This window comes from Petromyzon marinus, chromosome 4 (assembly GCF_048934315.1).
Source record: "Petromyzon marinus isolate PM22_M1 ecotype Great Lakes invasive population chromosome 4, UKy_Petmar_22M1.pri1.0, whole genome shotgun sequence".
In the NCBI taxonomy this organism is placed as follows: Eukaryota; Metazoa; Chordata; class Hyperoartia; order Petromyzontiformes; family Petromyzontidae; genus Petromyzon; species Petromyzon marinus.
Window position 1 is genome coordinate 23,299,720 of NC_133670.1, and position 21,279 is coordinate 23,320,998.

At 46.4% G+C, this 21,279-nt stretch overlaps 1 protein-coding gene across 5 annotated transcripts in view; it reads left to right on the forward strand.

Annotated features, from left to right (window-relative positions):
- The window catches only part of SPRYD3 (SPRY domain containing 3), a 135,675-nt gene that overhangs the window by 95,713 nt on the left and 18,683 nt on the right, over window positions 1-21,279 (forward strand). For all 5 annotated transcript variants that reach the window (XM_032945130.2, XM_032945118.2, XM_076060159.1 and 2 more), the window contains one exon: window positions 11,133-11,190. In XM_032945130.2, the coding sequence (XP_032801021.1) occupies window positions 11,133-11,190 (58 nt within the window). The remainder of the gene's footprint in view (window positions 1-11,132; window positions 11,191-21,279) is intronic.

The following is a 21,279-nucleotide window of genomic DNA, read 5'->3' on the forward strand; positions in this document are numbered from 1 at the left end:
GCTTACTCAGAAGCTTTACTTCTCTGCATCAGCCGCACGGCCCCAAGAAGGGCATTGTCCTTGCAGCTAGAAATAATTTCTTCGTAATCTTTCATATTTTCCTTCTCGTTTATCTCAATCAGATTTTTTTAACGTATATTTTTCGTAGAGCCTTGCTGGCTCACGCAAAGGTGCAGTGCTTGAAAGTAAACGAATGCACTTTTTACAAGTTAACACACATGTAGCTTGTTTTTTTTTATATACATATAACTGCGATATTTCTTCCAATTCTCTGTCCCCCTAGGTATTTTCCATCACTCAATCCAAAGGATACATGATTGATTTTATCAGGCAGTGGTCTCCCTTTGAGTGGCTCAAAGCAGACTGGCTTGTCAGGCTTGCCAATACTCAGCAAGTTTTGCCCACTGGCCCAAGCAGTTTCCGACAAAACAAATCTAAACAAAGCAAACTTTTAATAGAGCCGAAAAGATGACGGGGATGTTTGTTTATGGATTGAGCGAAGGCCACACACGTGGGTTCCGATCTGTTGGTTTCCAGGCCCATGAGTGCTAGACCCACTGCTATGAGTGTGCTTCTTCATCGTCAGTAGAGATGGAGATTGTTAAGAGTGGTTGGCTTGCATCTTGTTGTAGTGGTTTGTGCTGTCCTGAGTATAGGCTATCTAAAATGTGTTTATTTGATTATTATGGAAGGCCTTGCTGAATCTCACTATTCTCTTTCAGGAGGGTCCTGCTTGGAATGTTTAACCAATACCTTTCGAGTATTTTTTATAAGGTTGAAGTGGCTGGAAATTGCATTAGTTCAGAGCAGTGTGAGGTGTGGCGAGGGTCATCCATTGGGCTTGGAGGTATAATACATGCAACACAAGTTGTATGGTGGACATGTCATTGCAATGCTGATATGATATTTGTGATGGGTGGCATTGGTAATGGGAGAGCATAGTATCTGCTGCATATTAGTTCTCCATGAGTTTGTGATTGTCCACAATTTTCTTCCATTAATGTTCAGTACCCATGCATCCATAATGAGCATATTCTCCCCCGGCACTGCAGATAACCCAACATCTTTTCAGGCACTCCCCTGAAGTCGCCGGGCAGCTATCCAAACGGGTGTGTGCAGGACCCCGCGGAAAGGCTCCACTCATTTCTTGCACCGATTCGTATGCAGGCGATCAGAGGTGCTGTTCCGGAGACACATTTTTTTTTGGTGTGACGTTTATTCTTTGTTCGGCAGGCATCCAGCAGGGGGGACAATGGTAGATCGCAAGCCACACTGAACCCCACAGGCAGGGCTATCGCATAAGAGTCCCATGTAGTTTCACGAAGCCGCAGTCGCGATGGAAATCGCCGCCTGCAGTGTCTGCGTGGCTCAAGAGATTTGGCAGCTTCGGCTGGGGTTGACGGCTTGCAAGCGCTGTCAGTAACTCGTGCCCACTGGCCAAGCTTTCACTCGACACGAGCCTAGGGTACCCTCTCTCGATATTGGCCAACGCACGGCGCCTGTGGTTAATCGGCCGGACAAATGTATGACAGTTCTCGTCCAGCTCTAGTCCTTTCTCCGCATCTCCGATTAGCACGGTTGGCTATGCACGGTGCGAAAGAAGTTCAACGTACATTCCTCAGAGGTGTCTTCTTTTCGAGAAGGACCTTCCCTGACAGACTGAAGAATGTGGAGGAATGCCCTAAATGAGGGGAATATTCTTTTGTTGCCCGTTTTGCTCCCAGTGTTGGGGTGGCCACCATCAGCGCCACTGGCAGCAGTCAGGATCCTTCACAGATCTCCCCGACGAGAGGTCGCTCACGTGATGAGAGGAGATGGCCATCAACATCAACAATGCACGGTGCCAACCTCCCAGGACAAGCAATCACGATGAGGGGGTTTCGGATAACAGTACCAGCCACATCTCTCTAAGTAATAGCTCTGGGGGTCCGTATATAAGACATTTTTCAGATATTGGGCGTGCGACGACCATAGAGGCGCCTGGGTTTTTTCAGTGCAGGCGACAGGATACAGGCTCCACTTCCAACACCTCGCCGCAATAGTGGTCACAGGCTGCAATAGTGGTCACGTGCCTACATTCCAACCTGTCGCAGAGAGTGGTGCAACTGTGCAGCGCCCAGGGCAGTGGCCTGCTGTGTTGTATTGTATGTTTATATCGCTACATGTCAACGAAAGGGGTGGAAGATACGTTATTAAAAAAGTGGCTCGCCAATGCATGGGCCCACACACTACGGTTCGGATTGTTGTCTAGGAACCTCGGCGGAGTGCCTGGGAGAATTTGGATTTTCTACAGTGTGGCAGCAAATGCCATGGAGAAATGGGCTTACATATGTACCCGCATGGGTGAACACATTAATTCGGAAGCGCATCTATTAGGTGAATGAAAATCTTCCTTTCGTGCACGTGAGTGCTCACGAGTATCGTTTTTAGACCGGCTGCCCCCATCCGGCCTCTGGGCCACCCCCTCCAGTAAACACAGCCCTAATAATAGCCTCCCCTTAACTAGCCTGCGAACATGTGGGTGCTAGTGTGTGTGTGCTGCGGCATGCGAGTCATCGGTGGTGTAGCAGTTACCGTGCCGCGCTACGAACTCAGCGAGTCGAGTTCAATTCCCGCTTTTCGCCAACACCAGTGAATTGGTTTTGGGCGTCCCCTAGATTGACTCAACCTCCGATTATTTTAGTACCTGGTACGTTGTGTAAACATCGCAACTAGGGAGACAAAGGCGGTAAAGAATGGTGCTGGCCACCCACCCCCTTGTACGCCATGCCGGCCTTCTTAGGTGTTCGCTAACAGCACTTGGCCCAACAGTCTGTTAAGGCTACACGGGAGTTATTTGGCTTTACTGCGGCCTGTGCTTACAAGCTTTCCTGCATACATGCTGCAACGTGTGCACATGTAACCTGCATGCATTTGTGCAAATGCATTTTAACGCTTGTACTTGTGTATGTGCTCGTTTCTGCTGTATGAATGTGGACATGTACGTTTTGTGTGCGTGCACACATCGGCTGGTACATGCACTTGTGCATGTGCGTTGGTCTTGGAGTGTAGATGTATGTGCACAGGCATGTCCACTTTTACCGTGAGAGGGAACGGGGGGGGGGTGATGAGAGGAGTTTATTTTGATATTCCCTGTTTATCAGTTGCACTACTTATTAGCCAAGCCACAAGCACTCAAGAAAATTGGAATTGGTCTCGTTGATACACACATCACGTGCACACTTTCTCTTTCTACCACAAACCAGTCGAACATGCTCACACTAATGCATACATAATGCACGCACACATACAACAACATACATCCTCCTCTAGTCGTACACATTTGTTGGGGCATGTGCTGTTTGTGAGCACCTTTGAGAAGCTGGCGTGGCGCACGAGGGTGATGTGGCCGGCATGACACCCGGACACATTTGTCTACCTAATACTGATGCTTACACAATGCATAAGTTACTCGATTAAGGCTCAATCAATATAGAGGAGGCCTAGAAACAACCAGATGTTTGGTTGTGGCTCGAAATCGACCCCTTGACTGCTGGTAATGTGTAGCGCATCATGCCAACCACTGTGCCACACGCTAACACTCTCACACACACCGAAGGCTAGGGCAGTGTGCATCCCTCCCCCCACCCGCTTTGCTCCCATCCCTGTATCCACTGCTGGGAGAAAAAAAAATTTACTCGGCAGCCCAACCACGCTCTGAGAACGTCTCCCATGTACGTGACAAGGAGCGAGTGCCATCTCTGTAAGCAATGGGATGGATCCCAACATTTCCCAGAGGCTTTGTTTGGTGTTGTACAAACATTTACTGAAGCTGACAGATCTATTAAATAAGATAACTTATTAATAATTTAATGTTTATGTGGATGAAGATGGGCATGTATTGTACATTTCATACATGCCTATGCTTGCGGAAGTAGAATGTATGTGTTTGACTTTGCATCTAAATTGTGTGACATCTGAGAGGCCATTGCAATGCTCATCTCTTGTAAGAGAGATCTGGTAGAGAAATCAAAGGAATCCAGGCACAACAGTACAAGGATTAAAAATGAAAGGCCCACAACAAAATCTGTAAAAAAAAATAAGCATTCAAGTACTAAAATACAAACATTGTAGGGGAAATATTACAAAAAACGTACAAATTCTTAATATGTGCATATGCGTGCAAATGAGCGGGCGAGTGGGTGGGAAAGCGGGTGGGTGAGCAGGCGGGTCAGCGAGTTTGATATCGGGTGGGAAAGCGGGTGGGCGAGGGGGTGGACGAGCGGGCGCGCGCAAACGCACGCTGTTGCGCATCTGCTCACAAAGTGTGCTCAGGAGCTGCCTGTCACCACAAATGACCTGCGCCAAGCATGGGGTCTCGGCGCGAGCGCGCACGTGTGTCTCCGGGCTCCGCAGCTTCCTGTGCAGCACGCCCTGGCTGCGAGACATTTTAGAGACGAGCTTAGAGTGGGAATAACACTGAAAATATTTAATTAACCGCAGACCTTGCAGATAAAACAAACGGACAGCGCGGGGGCTCGGGGAGAGCGGGCTGCAGGTGGTCGGCCCCTCCGTCCGCCAAGCCCAGCGAGATTTTAAGAGATCGTGTTCCGACTTGGTTTGCTCAGCTGGGCCCGCCGACTGTCACGTGGAATTGATATATGTTCGCGTCAATTAGAGCATCATATGTTTCATTTATGTAAAAGCTGTGCATTGCATATGTAGATACTATTAAATATACATCATGGGACCTCCTTTGCCAGTACCAAAATATGAGAATAGGTTTTTCCACTTTTATCTGGCAACAAAACAGGTGTTAAGTTGTTAAAACACCAAACTGAAACCTTTTACAAGGAATCATGTCAACATTAACCACAATACTTGTAGTCAAAATGCAAACAAAAAACATACTCTGATAATATATGCATTGTCTTTGAAACTGATTGGTCCACACCAGAGACGAGCTTTCTTTTGAGCCTCGTCTCAAACGGTCCTCTGGTCTAACACCGTTTGAGACGAGGCTCAAAAGAAAGGTGTCTCTGGTGTGGACCAATCAGTTTCAAAGACAATGCATGTATTATCAGTGTGTTTTTTGTTTGCATTTTGACCACAAGTATTGTGGTTAATGTTGACATGATTCCTTGTAAAAGGTTTCAGTTTGGTGTTTTAACAACTTAACACCTTTTATTGCCAGATGAAAGGCGAAAAACCTATTCTCACTATTAAATGTTTTGCATGCAGCAGACCTTACTTGCATCGGCCGGAACAAACAAATGAGTCGCCAAACTCGCCCTTATCATAATTTTGATGCTGCTTCCTTTTCCCTCCTCCACATAAAACCCCACGTTACCGTACGTGAGACCGACATCAAGCCTCAGGGCCACTGAAATGAACATTGGGTGCATGTTTTACCGTGATGAAGATGACGCAAACGGATTTCATTATTAAACCCATGGTCACGTCGTGGAAGATCTCACCGCCATCATTGTCATCACTTTGGTATTTACAAAAAAACGTCGCCACTGTATTCATGACTGTGGATTTCACACACAGAGCTGGGGAACAGGTTGACTAATGCACACAGACGGATAACATATCATTTTAAATACAGATGAAATTGCTACCCTAAAGCAAAAATGTACTTGTGCTTGGCCCTTTATATGCTGCATGTAATTCGCCACACAATGGGCCCACAATTTAAAACAAATGTTCGATTTGTCCCATTTTTGATGAAACCACAATTACATTTCCTACCCTTTTGTTCTCGAATATGTTATCTCTCGAATGACAATCTGGTTTCGTCTCTGTGTGTACCACTGCTAACTAGCTCAGTTACTCCCTGCCAACAGTCCTTGGTGTGTGCAGGAATCTATTTCCACAGCACCCACCAGTGCCTTGGCATCTCTAAAACAGGCAAGCACTGCAGAACGACCACCATCAAAATCTCGACAATATTCAATAAATACTTTTTCCCATAACATCCGTACAGAAAAAAAAAACCCATCACAGCCGTGTGCAGCATTCCAATGTGCTGTCCGTGTGTTTCACGGAAACATAAATATGTCCAGTAAATGTTCACATTCATAGCTTCAGAAGCAATGAGATATAAAAATGAAATGAGAACATTACTATTACTTTTTGTACGTTTTATATTTTACACGATTATTGCTTTTTCGGGAAATGTTCCATTTTGTAAAAAGGTGTGGTTTTCTAGGTTTTTACAGTAAAGTAGTCATCTTTGCCCGATCTTTTATTTATTTTGAAAATGATTTGTGTTTAACTTGTCCACTGCATGTTGAAGTTAATTTTTATGGATATAACATCCCTTGCAGCGGAAGAGTTTTCTTTTCCGTAATTGGTCTTTTATAGCAATATTTGTACAGGTATTTGAACGTTTTTCGGTCCATTCAATTGATACATAATGGACTATTATTTCCAATTTCATTACACAAAGCTCAACATTGAATTATTCATATTGTGGCCACACCGGCTGAAATACAATTGTGTGGAGTGTGCCGGTGACCACCTCCTATGAAAAGTACTAAATATAACAATAAGTTTTACCCTGCATTGCAATAAAACAGGTGTGTTAAGATGTTCAAACAGCAAATAGAATTTTTTTTCAAGAAACCAAGTACTGCATTAAACACACGTACTTGTGGTGAACATGCAAACAAACATGCTCAGATAATAATGCATGGCATTGTCTTTGAAACTGATTGGCTTACACCAAAAACAGCCTTTTTTATGGCCTTGCCTCACCAGTGTCAGACCAGAGAATGCCGAAAGGTGAGACAATGCACGTATGAGATCATATATAGCTCTGGGTGAGCAGCCATATCTATTATGTTTGAACATCTAAAGCTCCTGTTTATTTCCAGAAATGGTCAAATCTATTCTTATTTTTCATACTTTGATACTGACAAAAAGAGTTCTCATGATAAGTACTAAAATCTATCTTGATTTGAAGCTTTCGTGACTGTAGGAATTCATACTCTTTGGTTATTTCGGTAAAGTCACGTAGGTAGAAAAAATAAGAAACTAAAGAGTACTAAAATCTAGTTTTGCAGAACTATGCTTTGTTTTTCAGCATAAACGGACAAATGCTGGAATTAAAACTAGTGATACTTTGGAAGCTGACTCACTGGTGTATGCCTTGACATTCTCTGACTGCCTCTCATTTGATGGGGATTGATGTTTTGAGAATGGCCGTGATGCTGTGATTGGATGTGAACGGATTTACACATTTTCAGAAAAATGCAACTTGACGGTACATGGAAGTTTGTAGTATGAGCTGGCCAGAAGTATGGATATTAGCGGGTTGCTATGACAACATCCTGTAGGCAAAATTCAAATTATAAATTAGAATTTCCCCACAATAGTTAATTTAAGAGGCCCCCACAAACCAAAAAAAAACCTGTTCTCGCTTTTAATAGGGCACTGAATCAGCGACATTATATTTTGTCTGGTTTGAAAGCCCAACAAGCCTTGGGCTAAATTGTACTTTTGCATCAAATGGAAAAACCCACAGCTCATTACTTACTTACAGATATCTGAAAATGCTCGCGAAAAAAATGCAATCTTGAGCTGCGAGAGAGAAAAACCTCTGATCTGTTAATGCTGTGTGACCGACTTGCACTGGCAGGAGCCCGTGGTTTAATGAGAAGGTGGAGGGGACCGGAGGGCAGATTTATGTTCAGCGTGCAGCGTAATGAAGGCGCCATGTGTGTGCTGAGTGTGTGTGTGTGGGGTTTGTGTGTGTGTGTGGGGGGTTCGCGTGTGTGCTAAGTATGGGGTTTGTGTGCATGCTAGGGTTGTGTGTGAGTGCGTGCGTGAGATATTGCAGTCATGTCGACACAGCAGCAGCCAAGCAATAAAGCATGCCCGTTAGCGTGTGCGCATGGCCGGTGTTGGAATAATTCACTTTTACCACAGTATTTACATTACCATCTTAAATAATAAAGCCACGGCCGCAGCCAACACAGGAGCTCGCTGAACGGGGAGCTTTTGGTGAGGCAGCACGTGGCGGTCCCATCAATACGCGCACAAGCAGCAGCAGGGCGTGGGCCAGCAGGTTGTGCTCAGGATGTTCTCTTCAGAACCTTGATGAATTTTCCATGCAGACTTCAGCTTCTGTTCAAGCAATTTAATTCCCCTTCTTTCACTGTGCCTTGCGTGCTCCCTCGCCATTTCTGCCTTTTTCCTCTTTCCACCCCTTCCCCTCTGTAAATCTTTGCCTTACCCCCCTCCATCTCCCTACTCTTCCTTGTCCTGGTTTCTGTCTCCTTAAGCTCATTTCCGTAATCTTTTTTTTGGACGGGAAACCTTTAGATTTGTTTCAAGAGATCCCTGGTTGACTAATTCATTTTGAAACCTCTGTGTAACAGAGGAAACTGGGTGCCCTAAAAACCCACGCTTTCAGGGAAAAACACTCAAACACTCAAACTCTGCACAGAATAGATCCGCTCTGCACCTGCTGTAATGTTTCCTGCAGTCACTTGCTGTCCTGCAGCTGGGTGTTCCTCGCACGTGATTATCCACCGACTCCCATCTCCACAGCAGTGCATTGCAGGCTCGAATTGCCACCATACCCTTTGCACGTCCCAATCTACTGCTCATCTTCCTGTCAGGACGGGCGAATGAAATGGGCACAAATGTAGAAAGTGAGGAGGTGCCAGTGAGAGTGAGGAAGTATGAAAGAGGGGAGTTAGCAAAGCTGCAAAGAGATGGAACAGTCAGGCTATTGGCCTTGATTTGGGGCTTGTCCTGTGCTTTTAGTCACCGTGGCAACAGGGCCTCTGGCCTGGCCCAGACTTGCACTCCAACCGTGGCCACGGCTTCTCACTGGAGCTGTGTTCCACTGCTTGGGGGGGAGGAGGCGATGGAGAGGTTCTGCATTCTGCCGCCAAGGCAGCGTCTGTTTAATTAGCCGGGTTGAGGTGAAGAGCGCTTGCATTTTGAGGCGGTAGCCAGCACAGGGCCTATTTATTTAGTTGAGTTGAAAGGCTGCTGTGCCATCCGGATTTGCCCACAGATTTTAATTAAAGCTGCCTTTCCGGGGCCCGTCTGCCTGCCACTATGGTAACTGCTGGGTTGTGGGCCGCGCTGTGCTGGAGCCTGTGGTAAATCTTAGTGTGGAGCCCACGGTAAATATGTCTTGAACTAATAGTAAATTTCGATCTAAAGCTCGTTGTAAATCTGTAACGAGCTAATTGTAAATTAGAGTGTGGAGCCCATAGTGTTTCTATTTCTGGCGTTTGTGGTAAATCTGGATCCAATTTCGTATTTATTTCCCTGAGGGGCAAAATGCCAGGAATGCTTTGCCTCAAGAACCTGCCACATGAGCAACGAAAGCTCCAGGTCTGTTGCCCGGCTGTGGCGAATGCGCCATTCTCACTGCTCATGCAGTCGGACGGAATGACAGGCAGGAGTGACGCAGTGGCTCTCTCTCTCGCCTTCTCAACCCCCATGCCTGGAAGAATGTACATTTTTTTTAACTCGGACAGTGGAATTCATTATTCAGAGTTGTTGGGATTTGCGTGGGAAAAATGTAGATTTGTGCGTTGTTTTTCTTTTGTCGTTTATCGCAACTTGCTCGTGTTAAAGAGAGTGTTTGATTGGATCTTGAGAAATCAAACGAAGTCACTGTCAAGACCGATAAGGCAAGGAGGAGGTGATGATGGTGTCTGAGCGCGATAGTCATGCTCACGCGTTGGAGGCTTGGTGTTGGGAGTGAGGAAGAAAGAGAGTGGATGGTGATTAGCTTGAGGGTGTAACCGATTGCACCGGGAGGGGGAGGGGGAAGTCAGCAATCCGTACATTTTGCTCATAAACTTTCTAGATAAAAATGACCACACACATTTCGGTTTATCACCTCTGTGCAAATTATGCTTCTCAAGGGCAGATGCCTGCGGTCCGTGAGCGTGCGCATTGCTCCTTTAGCTTCACTCTTTAACCCTGTCGCTTTTACACGCTGCACAATTGTTTCTCCCCTCTTGCTCCCGCTCCTTTTTAAGGGAGTCATTAGGCTGCTTATTTCTTTGCCTGGGAAGTATTATGTCCCCATGTCCATCCAAGCACAGTTAATTTGTTTTCACGAAAACTACAAAAGCCTCTTAACCTCCGAACTAATTTGCAAAACCTCCAAGTCAAATAACTGTGAAAATTACCATTTTATCTGCGCAATCCTCTGTGTAGTTGAAATGCTTTTTTATGCATTAAAATACTTTAAAAATGCATTATTACAAAATGTTGAATGTTTGGCTGTTTATTCGTGCACTCAGCGTGCGTTATAATTGTGTGTGCATGGCTAACAAAGCCATTTAACAATAAAGACCCCTTCAGTGACTGGCATACTTAATTCTCCAAATTTACCCTCAGTTACCTCCTTCCCTTCCTACTCCCTGACTCTCATGTCAATGCTGCTGAACCAGGCTACTCCTTGTACGTGTAAAATGCACGACTCTTTTGTCAATCCACTGCTGGAAGAGTGGCTCACCCGCACCACGTGGGTCACGGGGCTTTTTTGACCGTACTGCACCATGATGGTCAGTGCGGGTTGGTTGTCAGCAGGGGGTATAGACGTGGGAGCATAGGAGAAGTACAGCGCAACAAAGGATTTCACAGCATTGCCCCTCGCTGCCCACCACAAAGCTCCCTGCAGCCTATAGCAACCTGTTGTGCATGGTGGTCACCCATTCTAGCACCATCCAAGCTCAAGCCTGCTTAGCTTATTAGATCTGACAAGATTGGGCACTTGTCCGGCTGATTTGTTCTGAGGTATACCCCATGGCCTAGCCCAGGGGTCGGCAACCAAAATAATAATAAGAGCCAATTTTTTGCTAATTCTGTAAATAACTCAATATTTTAAGAGCCGCAATGCAATGTGAATAATGTCAAGAAGCAGTCCTTAAAGAGCCACATGCGACTTCGGAGCCACAGGTTTCTGACCCCTGGCCTAGCCCTAAATAGGCTCTGCTGCATCCTGCTGTGGCCCCGCAGCTCACGAGATGCCTTTGTCCGTGGAAGGTGCGCACCGTTGCGGCTATGGGGGGGAGGGGGTGATGGTGCGTAGCCATGGAGGTACTGAGTAGGGATTGCACATAAGAGGCTAACCACTCTGCACTTTGTTGTTGTTATTGTTGCTGTTGCAGGATTACCCCAAGCATCGGCACCCAGGCTGGAACCGGGGCTCCATAGCTTACCATGCAGGTACGCAGACACACACACACGGCGTGACACACGCTCCCGGCGTGCCGTTGACAGCATCGCGCAATCGACTTGCAAGCACGCGTGCTCACAATTGCAAATGCACCGTTGCTGAGTGTGGTGGCGGTTTCACACCTGCAGTCGTGAAGTGTGTACAACATCCACCGATTGCGGTGGCGAATTGTTTCTAGATGTAGTATGGTGAGTAGGTTTCTGACATGTTTATACAAAAGATTTGAGTGTTTTTGCCTCTCAGTTGAACGGGGGATTAGTATCTCCACATACTCATGTTCATATTCACAAGCAAATTTGTTCTTTGAAGCAATTACCCAAACACCCTAAGCAGGATTCTTGTGAACATTTCTTGACACTCCGTGAGGCTTACCTGCGTGAACAAAAATGAGCCTAACATTGTAAATAGGCATGTGTTCCAGCGTTATACAGTACACGCACTGCATCTCTTTGATGTTGGACACAGCATGCACTTGTTGAAGCATGTAGCGCTTTGCATATGCGCAAGCTATGGAGACACACGCACACTGGAATTGCACAATTTACTCCATCTATCTTTAAGTTGACATTTTGCAAAAGAACACACGATCACAGATGCTTAAAAGTTATGCTATAAAATGTGCTATCGAAATAACGAGTCGTGAGTGGATACATAACGACAAATCTAGGAAGATGGCTTGAAGGGCCATTTCACTTTCCCTAAAATGTTTGTCGCCACATCATAGTATAATATTACTTACATTTTTTTCTGCACTGACATAAATAATATTGAGAGTCCAATCAGCCAAACATCAATGATGCTGTCACTTTACAGATAACAATATAAACATCGAACATTACTATTTATCATTCTCCAGGCAAATGCAATCCTTGCGACCAATGAAGTTCTACCATCGAAAAAAAAAACAGAGGCGTACACTCATCTTCCTTAGCTCAGTTACTGTCTTTAACAACCAATTGTTGAGACCCCTACCCATCTGCGCTCTTTAAATGTGCCCTTTAAAAGCCGCCTTCGCGCACATACGACCCTCGTAGGCTGTTCCCCCACATAGTCGCCGGTTATAAGGCAGGCGGCGACGGGATGGCAGACGACGGTGCAGCCAGGGGGACTGAAACGGAGGTGGCTGCACGTGTAGCTGAGCTGTCCGGACCACCTCTGCATTCCCTTCTCGAAAGTGGCCCACGAGGCAGACGGAGTTTATTAATGGGCCCGCTCGGCCTAATGTGGAAAAGTTAACGAGGTGGTCTGTGGCCCTCTTCCCAGCCGTGGCTGTTTGTTTGTGAATGGCTGCTGTTTATGGAAATGTGGTAAGTGAGTGGTTTTTGTGCGGAGAAAGAGAGGAGGGGGGGGTGGTGGACGGCACAATCCACTGGGAACTGGTCTGCGGAGAGAGGCTGTTGTATCTGTGCTCCTTATTAAATCCGAATGCTGTTTACAACAATGTATACAGTTCTCGTTTTTTTTCTTTACAAAATGCTTGGCGGCCATGTAGAAACGTGGCTATTTCAGGCTGATGTTATGGTTAATGAGCACTGGTCAAGGTTAGTTAGACTTTGTTTGAAGTTTTGTCGCCGCGTAATTTATTCTCGTTTTGGCTATGTAAATGTTGAGTTTGTTTAGTTGCTCAGTAATTACATTGAGTGGAATTAATTTGTGTAGGGATGACAGCGTTCCTTCGCAAACAAACATACCAGAATATATATATCTCCCTCCAACAGAGATAACTGAATTGTACGCTGCCTGCTTGATTTGTACACAGTTTAGTCGTGCGTGCATCAGTCAGAAGGGAACTGTTTTATGTCCATAAAGAAGACGTGAAGATAGAGACCACATTCTGTCTTTTTCACAAGATTATTTCATATTCTTTACCGAAAGAACCAAAAAAATATGAATTCTTGCAGTTACTAAAGTTTAAAGTAAAAATTTTACATTATTTCAGCGTAAATGTTCAGTTTTGTCTCTTCATTTTCGACAAAATGTGTTTGCATGTATGTTCAACAATTGTTCGCACCGCACTTAGCCAACCGTGCTAATCGGAGGTGCAGTGAAATACCTTTCAACGTGATTTTAATCCAAAAAGCAACGCTTTAAAAATCTACAAATATACGCAGTGCACATTTTACGCGTCCTGTCTCTTTCGCAATGTATTCATCCCACTCGGTGGCACCATACGCGTCAGCCAGCAGCACATCATTTACTCCGACTCGTTGCTGGGGATTGAGACTCCTCTCTGTGAAGGTCGCCACATCCTCGTTTGTGTCGGCTCCACTACACCCAAGCGAGCCATGTTTCAACCCGACCTGAGTCCAATCCCCTGCTCAGCCGACCAAGGCACACTCTTTGTGGGGAGGGTACCATCTCTGCTGATAAGAGGGTCTATTGTTCATGTTATAGTCTCGGCTTTTAAAATAATAATAATAATGCCGAAAGGACAAGGCCGCCGGGTAATGTCCTTCGTTTTTTCACGTCTCTCTGTTACGTTCCAGCCACTGACATAGCGAGTCATAGAAATGGCCTTGCCTATTGCCCCACTGACTCTCCACACTGGGTGTGTGGGCCCTTTGGCCTTCACGAGCCATTGTCCTTTCGTAAAATACACTGAGTTTTATAGATTTGTTTTCGTATATTTATAACAAAAAAGCGGGTTTCGTTTATTTTAAATAACCTTGACTCTGGGAGAAACACCTTAATGTTTTATCTTGCCCGTAATTTAGTTTATCTTCCACGCCCAACGATGCCCCCCCCCCTGCCGCCCTGTAATTTGTTGCGTCAACATTCGTGTTTTAGTGCTTGTAGTTCACAGGCTCCCTCGTGGGTGCCCCTCTCGAACCTTGTACCCGACGAGCACGAGTGAGGGGGGCGTTTGAGTCTTGACGGGCAGACACTTGCCTGCGTTTACACACGCACCCCCTCGCAATCGAGCAGAGATGCCTTCTAGCCTTTGTGGGTTCAACTACAGCTTGGCAATAGTTGAGTGATTATGATATCACGGTGTTCCCGCTACACGTGTAAGTAGCGAAATGGTGCAATCCATCACATTTGGAACCATTAGGACACCACCGTTAAAACAATATATGCAGTCTCCTCTTCCATTCAGGTTTTCATGAAAGCACCTTTTTTACTCCAAAGAAAGGCCATTGCCTGAAACACGAGCTAATGATACATTATATATGTTTCAGTTTGTTAATGAGGGTAGTTAAGTTTTATTTTTGTTTCTTAAATGTATACAGCGTATCGAATATGGCATTACATCATTTATGCAGTGTATATATAAATATTGTATTTCCTTGAAATGCAATGTAAATCGTTTGCAATAAATCCCATTTGAGTTTGTTATTAAGCAGTGTAAACATTGCATTTGTCAGGGCTTAATTTCTGGGAAACTATGTTCCGGTGTATGAAGCTGGTGTGGGGAGGAGGGGAGGCGAGAAGCGGGCCTTGAGCCCTGGGGGCTGGGGAGAGGTGTGGGAGGAGATGGGCTCACCAGAGAATGGGGCTAAGATGCTCTGAGCCTCATCTGTGGGAAAATATCGGTCGTTTATGTGTTTACCTTATTTACGTAAACACACAACAACGAAAAAGTCTCCCCCCCCCCCCCTATAGCTTTAACAGACTTTTGTGGAAAGTGCTGTTAGCGAGCACCCCCATTTAGGCCGACATGGAAACACAAGGGGGTGGGTGACCAGCACCACGCCCGGCCGCCTTTGTCTCCATAAGTGGCGATGTTTACACACCGCACCAGGTATTCATTTAAGGCTGAGTCGACCTCGGGGGAGGCCGAGGACCGGTTCAGATAATCGTCACCGGTGTTGGCCGTGAGCGGGAACCAAACCTCGGGTGGCTGGGTTCATAGCGCAGAGCGTTAACCACTAGACCACCGCTCCCCACTAAACACACAACAAAGACAACACCACACACGCACAGTGGGTTTATAAGGGTGTGGTGGGGCATGCCTGTAATACAGCAACTTGGAGGGCAGGTTTGGTGGAGTGGGCTATGGTAAGCCTGAGACTATGGGCAGCAGTGAGGTGATAACTGTAGATGCAGTACAGAAAGTAGATTTCAGACTCATCTTTGCCTAATTTGAGTGTTCCATGTAGGATTTTGCTTTCTCTAGGTGGTCCTGTTTCCGCTTACTCGTAAAAATATATTTTAGTTGTTTTTTTAATATCCCTAGCAGGACTCGTTACGATTGTCTTCATACTCAGGCATTTCTTGGTAAATAATTCAGTTTATAAGCGTTAATGTACCCTGCATGCTGTCCTTATATTACTTCAAGGCCCCCATCTGTCAATATGCATGTCGGCTAATCTTCTTCGCGAGCCAGATGCGTTGAAAGAGCAGTTCCCCCATCCAAGCAAAATGTGATAAGGTGGGGAGTTGAAGGTGGCTAGGCGTGGCATTAGCCCTCCCAGCTCATAATAGGCGCTCATTCACGGCACTTATCCCAATGCCCTAACCCAACGAACAAAAGGATCTTTGTGTTCACGCATGTGGGTGGGTGTGTTGTGGGTGTGTTTTGAATTGTGTTTTGCATGATATGGTGGCTTGTACCACTGCATTACATTATCAACTACGTATGCTCCATTCCTGGCTTCGAACATCATCGCCAAATGCTGTGTTTACTTTGTGCGGTCATCTCCTATACGCATCACTTACCTGGTGAGGTGTACGGCTTACCTGTGGTTGGAAACGCTGACCTGCCACCCACCAATACGCTGACCTGGCCATAACATTTGCTTAAATAAACCACGTGAGTATTATGCACTGGAGTTATAATAATAATGCAATTTATAACGTGCACAAATATATCGCGGATGTGAGTGACCGTGACTGTGAGGCGTGGAGCCAAGCTCAGTGTCACCTGAAAGCCAGGCCAATGAGGTGGGACCTCTAAGTGACTCTTAAAATTTGGTTTGGATTGAACGTTGCTGCTGCTGCGAATGTGCAACAGTGCGGCGACGATGATGATGATGATGACGATGGGGTTCCAGATGACAGGGTCTGCCACGGAGAAACGACGCCCGACAGTCACAGCAGGCTTGGGCCTTGGTGTAGAGAGAGGAGGTTGTGAGTGCCAATGATTGCCGAGAGTTCTGCCATGGGCTGCATGAGTGCAGGTTGACGGGAGCGGAGAAACGTACGTTGGACGACCAAAAGTACAGGCACGGTGGCACAGGCAGGAGATCTTGTGGCTGACTCTGCTGACGATGGTGGGAGGCCACAAGTGGGAGTGGAGGCAGGAGATCTTGTGGCTGACCCTGCTGACGATGGTGGGAGGGCACAAGTGGGAGTGGAGGCAGGAGATCTTGGAGCTGACCCTACTGACGATGGTGGGAAGCCACAAGTGGGAGTGGAGGCAGGAGATCTTGGAGCTGACCCTACTGACGATGGTGGGAAGCCACAAGTGGGAGTGGAGGCAGGAGATCTTGTGGCTGACTCTGCTGACGATGGTGGGAGGCCACAAGAGGGAGTGGCAGGAGGCGAGGGATTTTAGCCGGGGATGACAGGCGTCGGGAACGCAACCATTGATTGAATGTAATCCTCACGCTTCTGACAACTTCTTCAAATTGGGCGTGTGTGAACCGTTGAGTTTCGATTCGCATGCTATTCCTAATTTAATACACATACCCTTGCAGCTACCGAAAATGATTCGTTAATTAAATCACCTGCCCAAATTGTGACATTCCATCGAACCGCAAAGGGGCCGATATAATGCAGGCTTCGCATGCAGATTTGGAAAGGTGCACTTGCATAGACAGGTGTCTGGTGATCATGTGTACCCTTCCCCCCGTGCACGTGTGTACCCGTGTGCCTGTGTACAAGCGGCGCACGTGCATTTCGCGCACACTTGACCCATCGATGTGCGTAGCGCTGCATTATTTAGGCGCGCAGCAGCAGTGGTGGTAACGATAACCCGCGCGGGTAACACGAACCCGCGCGCCCGCATGTCCCAGCCTCGTGCCCCTGCCCTGGCCTGGTGGCATCTCGACAGTTTTACTGAAAACAAAGGCGGTCGCGAGACTGCACTCGGGCCACAATGCATCTCAACCCGGCCACCCCCCCCCCCTCCCCTGTCCGCTCCATCACCTCATCCCCCCTGTAACCCCACCTTCCACCACCACCCTGACAATCAAGCGCACCGCCCAGCCCCCGCCCACGTACCTGGTGCGAGTAGCTACAGCTGCATAAACCACTAAACTGCAGTCCTTTGAAACGTCATCCGTGTGCTCAGCGCTGCGAACGGAGGCGCTGTCTCTTCCCACTAAAACAATATTGGTATAAAGGTGCCGGGGACGTGGGCCCGGCGCCTCCCCGCGCTATAGGAGACGACCCCGTGCTTGCTTGCTCTCCCGTGACAAAATTATATTAGCATGGCGCCACGTTGGGCTCAGCTGCGTTATTGTGAAATGTTAAAACGACTATTCCCCGCCCCCTTCCCGCACCTCCGATTAACACAGTTGGCAACGTACGGTGCGAAAGAAGTTCACACGTACATCTCCCCCCCCATAAAAAATACGGCGTTGTCCGAACGTTGCCCCGACGTGAATAGGGCAGTGAGCCTAAGCAGCTTCCCTCTGCATTGCACCATGGGCACCTGGCCTCGGGCTTGCCGTCCGCGGAATACCTGTACCCAACTCGATCCGTCGCTCACACTCTTTACCAGGCTCTTATTTAATTAATTAATAAAACCGGACAACAACATTCTTAATTCTTCCCCTACCTCTGAATGGAAGGAGAAGAATGCAGTTGCTACTGCGGAGAAATTTTAAATATTTAAAAGTCAAATCCACAGAGACGCCTCGCAATCCTGCACATGCATAAAAAGCGCCGCTAACATTCCTGGTCTTAAATCTTGACTTGAAGAGTGTGAATTCCTGGTCTTGCAGCCTGCTCTCGCAAGTCGTGCAATTCTGCATTAATTGCAGAGCTTAGTGATGTCTGCTACAGATGGGTTAGCAGGCGTGTAAAGATGCATTAATTCATAGTTTACGATCAATCGATGCTCTCACAATACCTGCATAGTGTGAACACATGTTTTATTTATTTCACGTGTAATTAGTTTGTGTGATCACGCAGCCCACAGTAATTCGCTACAATGCACAATAGTATGAAACAAACAAATGTCTCGAATAATATCACAATCCCGAATCATGACAAATTGACAAATCATCGAATCACGATGTTTGGTGGGGGGGGGTGTTTAGTTAGCTTGCCTGTCTGTCTGTACGGATGTGTTGCATCATGCTTGTCTGTGGTGTTGCACCATCATCTGTCTGAGCCTCAAGCATAAAGATTGTTCAAGACTGAATTTGAATTCAGTCAGGAAAAATCGTAAGCCACCAGTGAGGAGCTTTATTGGTCAGAATTTGATCAGTCATTGGCCACGTATAGGTCGCATCTTTGTAAGCGTCACAATGTTGTTGGGTGGTGTAGGGTTGTTGACCACAATTTTTGTACAAAACTACTATGTGGCCTAGCCCAAAAACAAATGTGGGTCATTGTATTGGTGAATAAAACCTACATTTTTAAGTTATACGTGTATGCTTTTTAGAGTGTATATCTGCATAGATGTGGACAATATTGATTGCCTATTTCTTTACCATTTAAATGAAATATTTTAATTTTTATTTGGGGTCGAATGATTCACCTTCCTGGCAATTTAGGAAAATGAATCATGCCCACAAATAATGTTCTCTGTGTTTAAATATTGAGGTGGGCCTGGCTACGAACCATCCTGGGTTTAAGGAGATTGGATTGTGGGAGGATCTCACAATTAGATCCTTGAAAGTTGGACTCCTGTTGCAATCAAGGACACGTTGGTTGGTTCATGGAGCCCTAATGCCTAAACACCACTGGATAGAGGGGGATAAATGGCGCGGCATGAGCTAGAGAGGAGATGGGTTAATGGGTTAATGCAGTACTGGAGGACACGGAGCTGAGTGGACTTGCTGACAACTGGTACCAGCGGTGTCAAGATTAGTCCCTGTGGAGCTGGCTTCTGAAGGAAACCGGTCAGGCAGGTGGCTTCCAGCAACATTGGAAGGTGGAGAAGTGAGACTCACAACAAAGGGCAGAGCGCCGGGTGGATGATACCTCGCAGTGTGGCACGGTGGTGCAGCACCTGCCGGCCATCTCAGCTAACCTATAATACCCAGGTCTGTCCCATGACCTCTTTCCAGAAAGCCTCAAAGTATACCTTGCCTGGCACAGGCACTGTGGTGACATCACTATTACTTAGTGATAAATTGCGGTTATTTTTTTATATATATGGTCACACACACACACAACCGTGTACATACATGGGAACAATAAGCCACAAGTTTCCATAACATCCAAGTGCATGCACCAAACAACATTGTGCAATAATTGATTTTCATTCTATGGACCAGTGGCGCACTGATGGGAGAGAGAAATGTTATGTTTTATTAAATGTCTTTGTTTCTGACTTTCCCAATGTTCATGCCTAATTAGTGAAGGTTGTCTCGGCTTCGTTGCGTTGGGCACGCGGTGTTTATTAAAAGCAAGCGGACCGGGTCCGTGGCATGCAGGCTTTACTTATTCCTCCTTCTATAAATCAAATGGGATTTTGTTGTACTTTGTGTTCAGCCTTCGGGCCATTCAAGTTTAAATATATATTGAACGGAGAGAGATTCGTGCAAACACATGCGCACACGTTCGCAAACCTGCACTCGATGAAGCCGTTGACTGCATGCAATGTAGTTCAGAGGCAAGTGCGCTGACAATTAGGCTACACAGCTGCCTTACACACAAACTGAAACGTTTTCACGATTTATGTGAGGAAGCGCCTATTAAGGCCAGTTTGGCTCGCATGGGGGTAGAGTGGCTAGCACGGCACGATGGGGGGTGGTGTGGCCTGGGCGACACCTGGCCAGCCTGCATCTCGCCAGTGCTGATGCTCACACCCCATACCAGGTACTCATTTCAGGCTGTGTCGATCTAGGACATTATCCTGGGCTGGCAATGAAACCCAGGTTGCTGGATTGTAGTAAAGTGTGCAAAGCACTACCACCGCACCCTTACACTTAATTTGGCATCAAAAAATCATGTCTACAATGATACAAACCTCACATGCACAATGAGATCATGAAAGGCTACAATGGTCTTGGGAGTCAGAGAAAGAAACAGAGGAAGAACGAACATTGTCGATGAGGGAAAATGATGGAGAAGGATGGGAGAGGACACAGCGAGTTGTGAAGTAGAGCATCATGGAACAGCCATGGCCACTGCGAGTGACATTGCACTTGTGCACTCATCCTCTGCGGAGGTCACGGCACAGCTCTGGGAATCTCAAATCGAGCCCCTTGACTTCGTGCAACGCAGTTCAGAGGCAAAGTGCGCTGACCACTATGCTACCCAGTTGCCTTACTCTATCGTCCTCTATCAATTAGTATTTAAACTCGTGTGACCAGTGCCCCAGGGGCAAGGTTGACGTTGTCGACTGGTAGCGCAGTGTCTTTTTGATGCAAATCTCTCCACAAATGTAAAGCCTGCAGGGTGGAACAATGGGTCGCAAAGGAAAAAAAACAACTGTCTTTACTATTTCGTGTTTAAATCATTTTACATCTTTCCCACAGTGTCAGCTGTTGGTGCTGGGCCAATGCATGCATATATGCATGTGTGTATGTATGATTGTTTGTATGTCTCTTTGTTTTTGTACATACAAATGCGCAGTGCCCATCTGTGAATGCAACAGCATGCTTCTAAATCCTGCAGGCATCTTTTGGGTTTGTCTCTGCTGTGTGTGCACCTCTGACATTGTATATTGTGAGACCTTTTAACAAAATGGCAACTGATGAATATCTGTCGATAAAAGTCCCGTGAATCACAGCAAGAAACCTGGGAGTTTTCCAGTATGCTGGAATTATATGAACCTTAACGCCGCTGACCTATAGCATTGTTTGACCCGTAATATCCTGGCGAGTATCAACTGACCCTCATCGCCATTCTCCCAGTGTCACCACAATGAGCACCACCTGGTGAGCGTGTACCACTTGTTGAAGTCAACGATAGCTGTTCCGTGCAGAGACTTGTCCGTGTTGCGTCGAACTTCCACA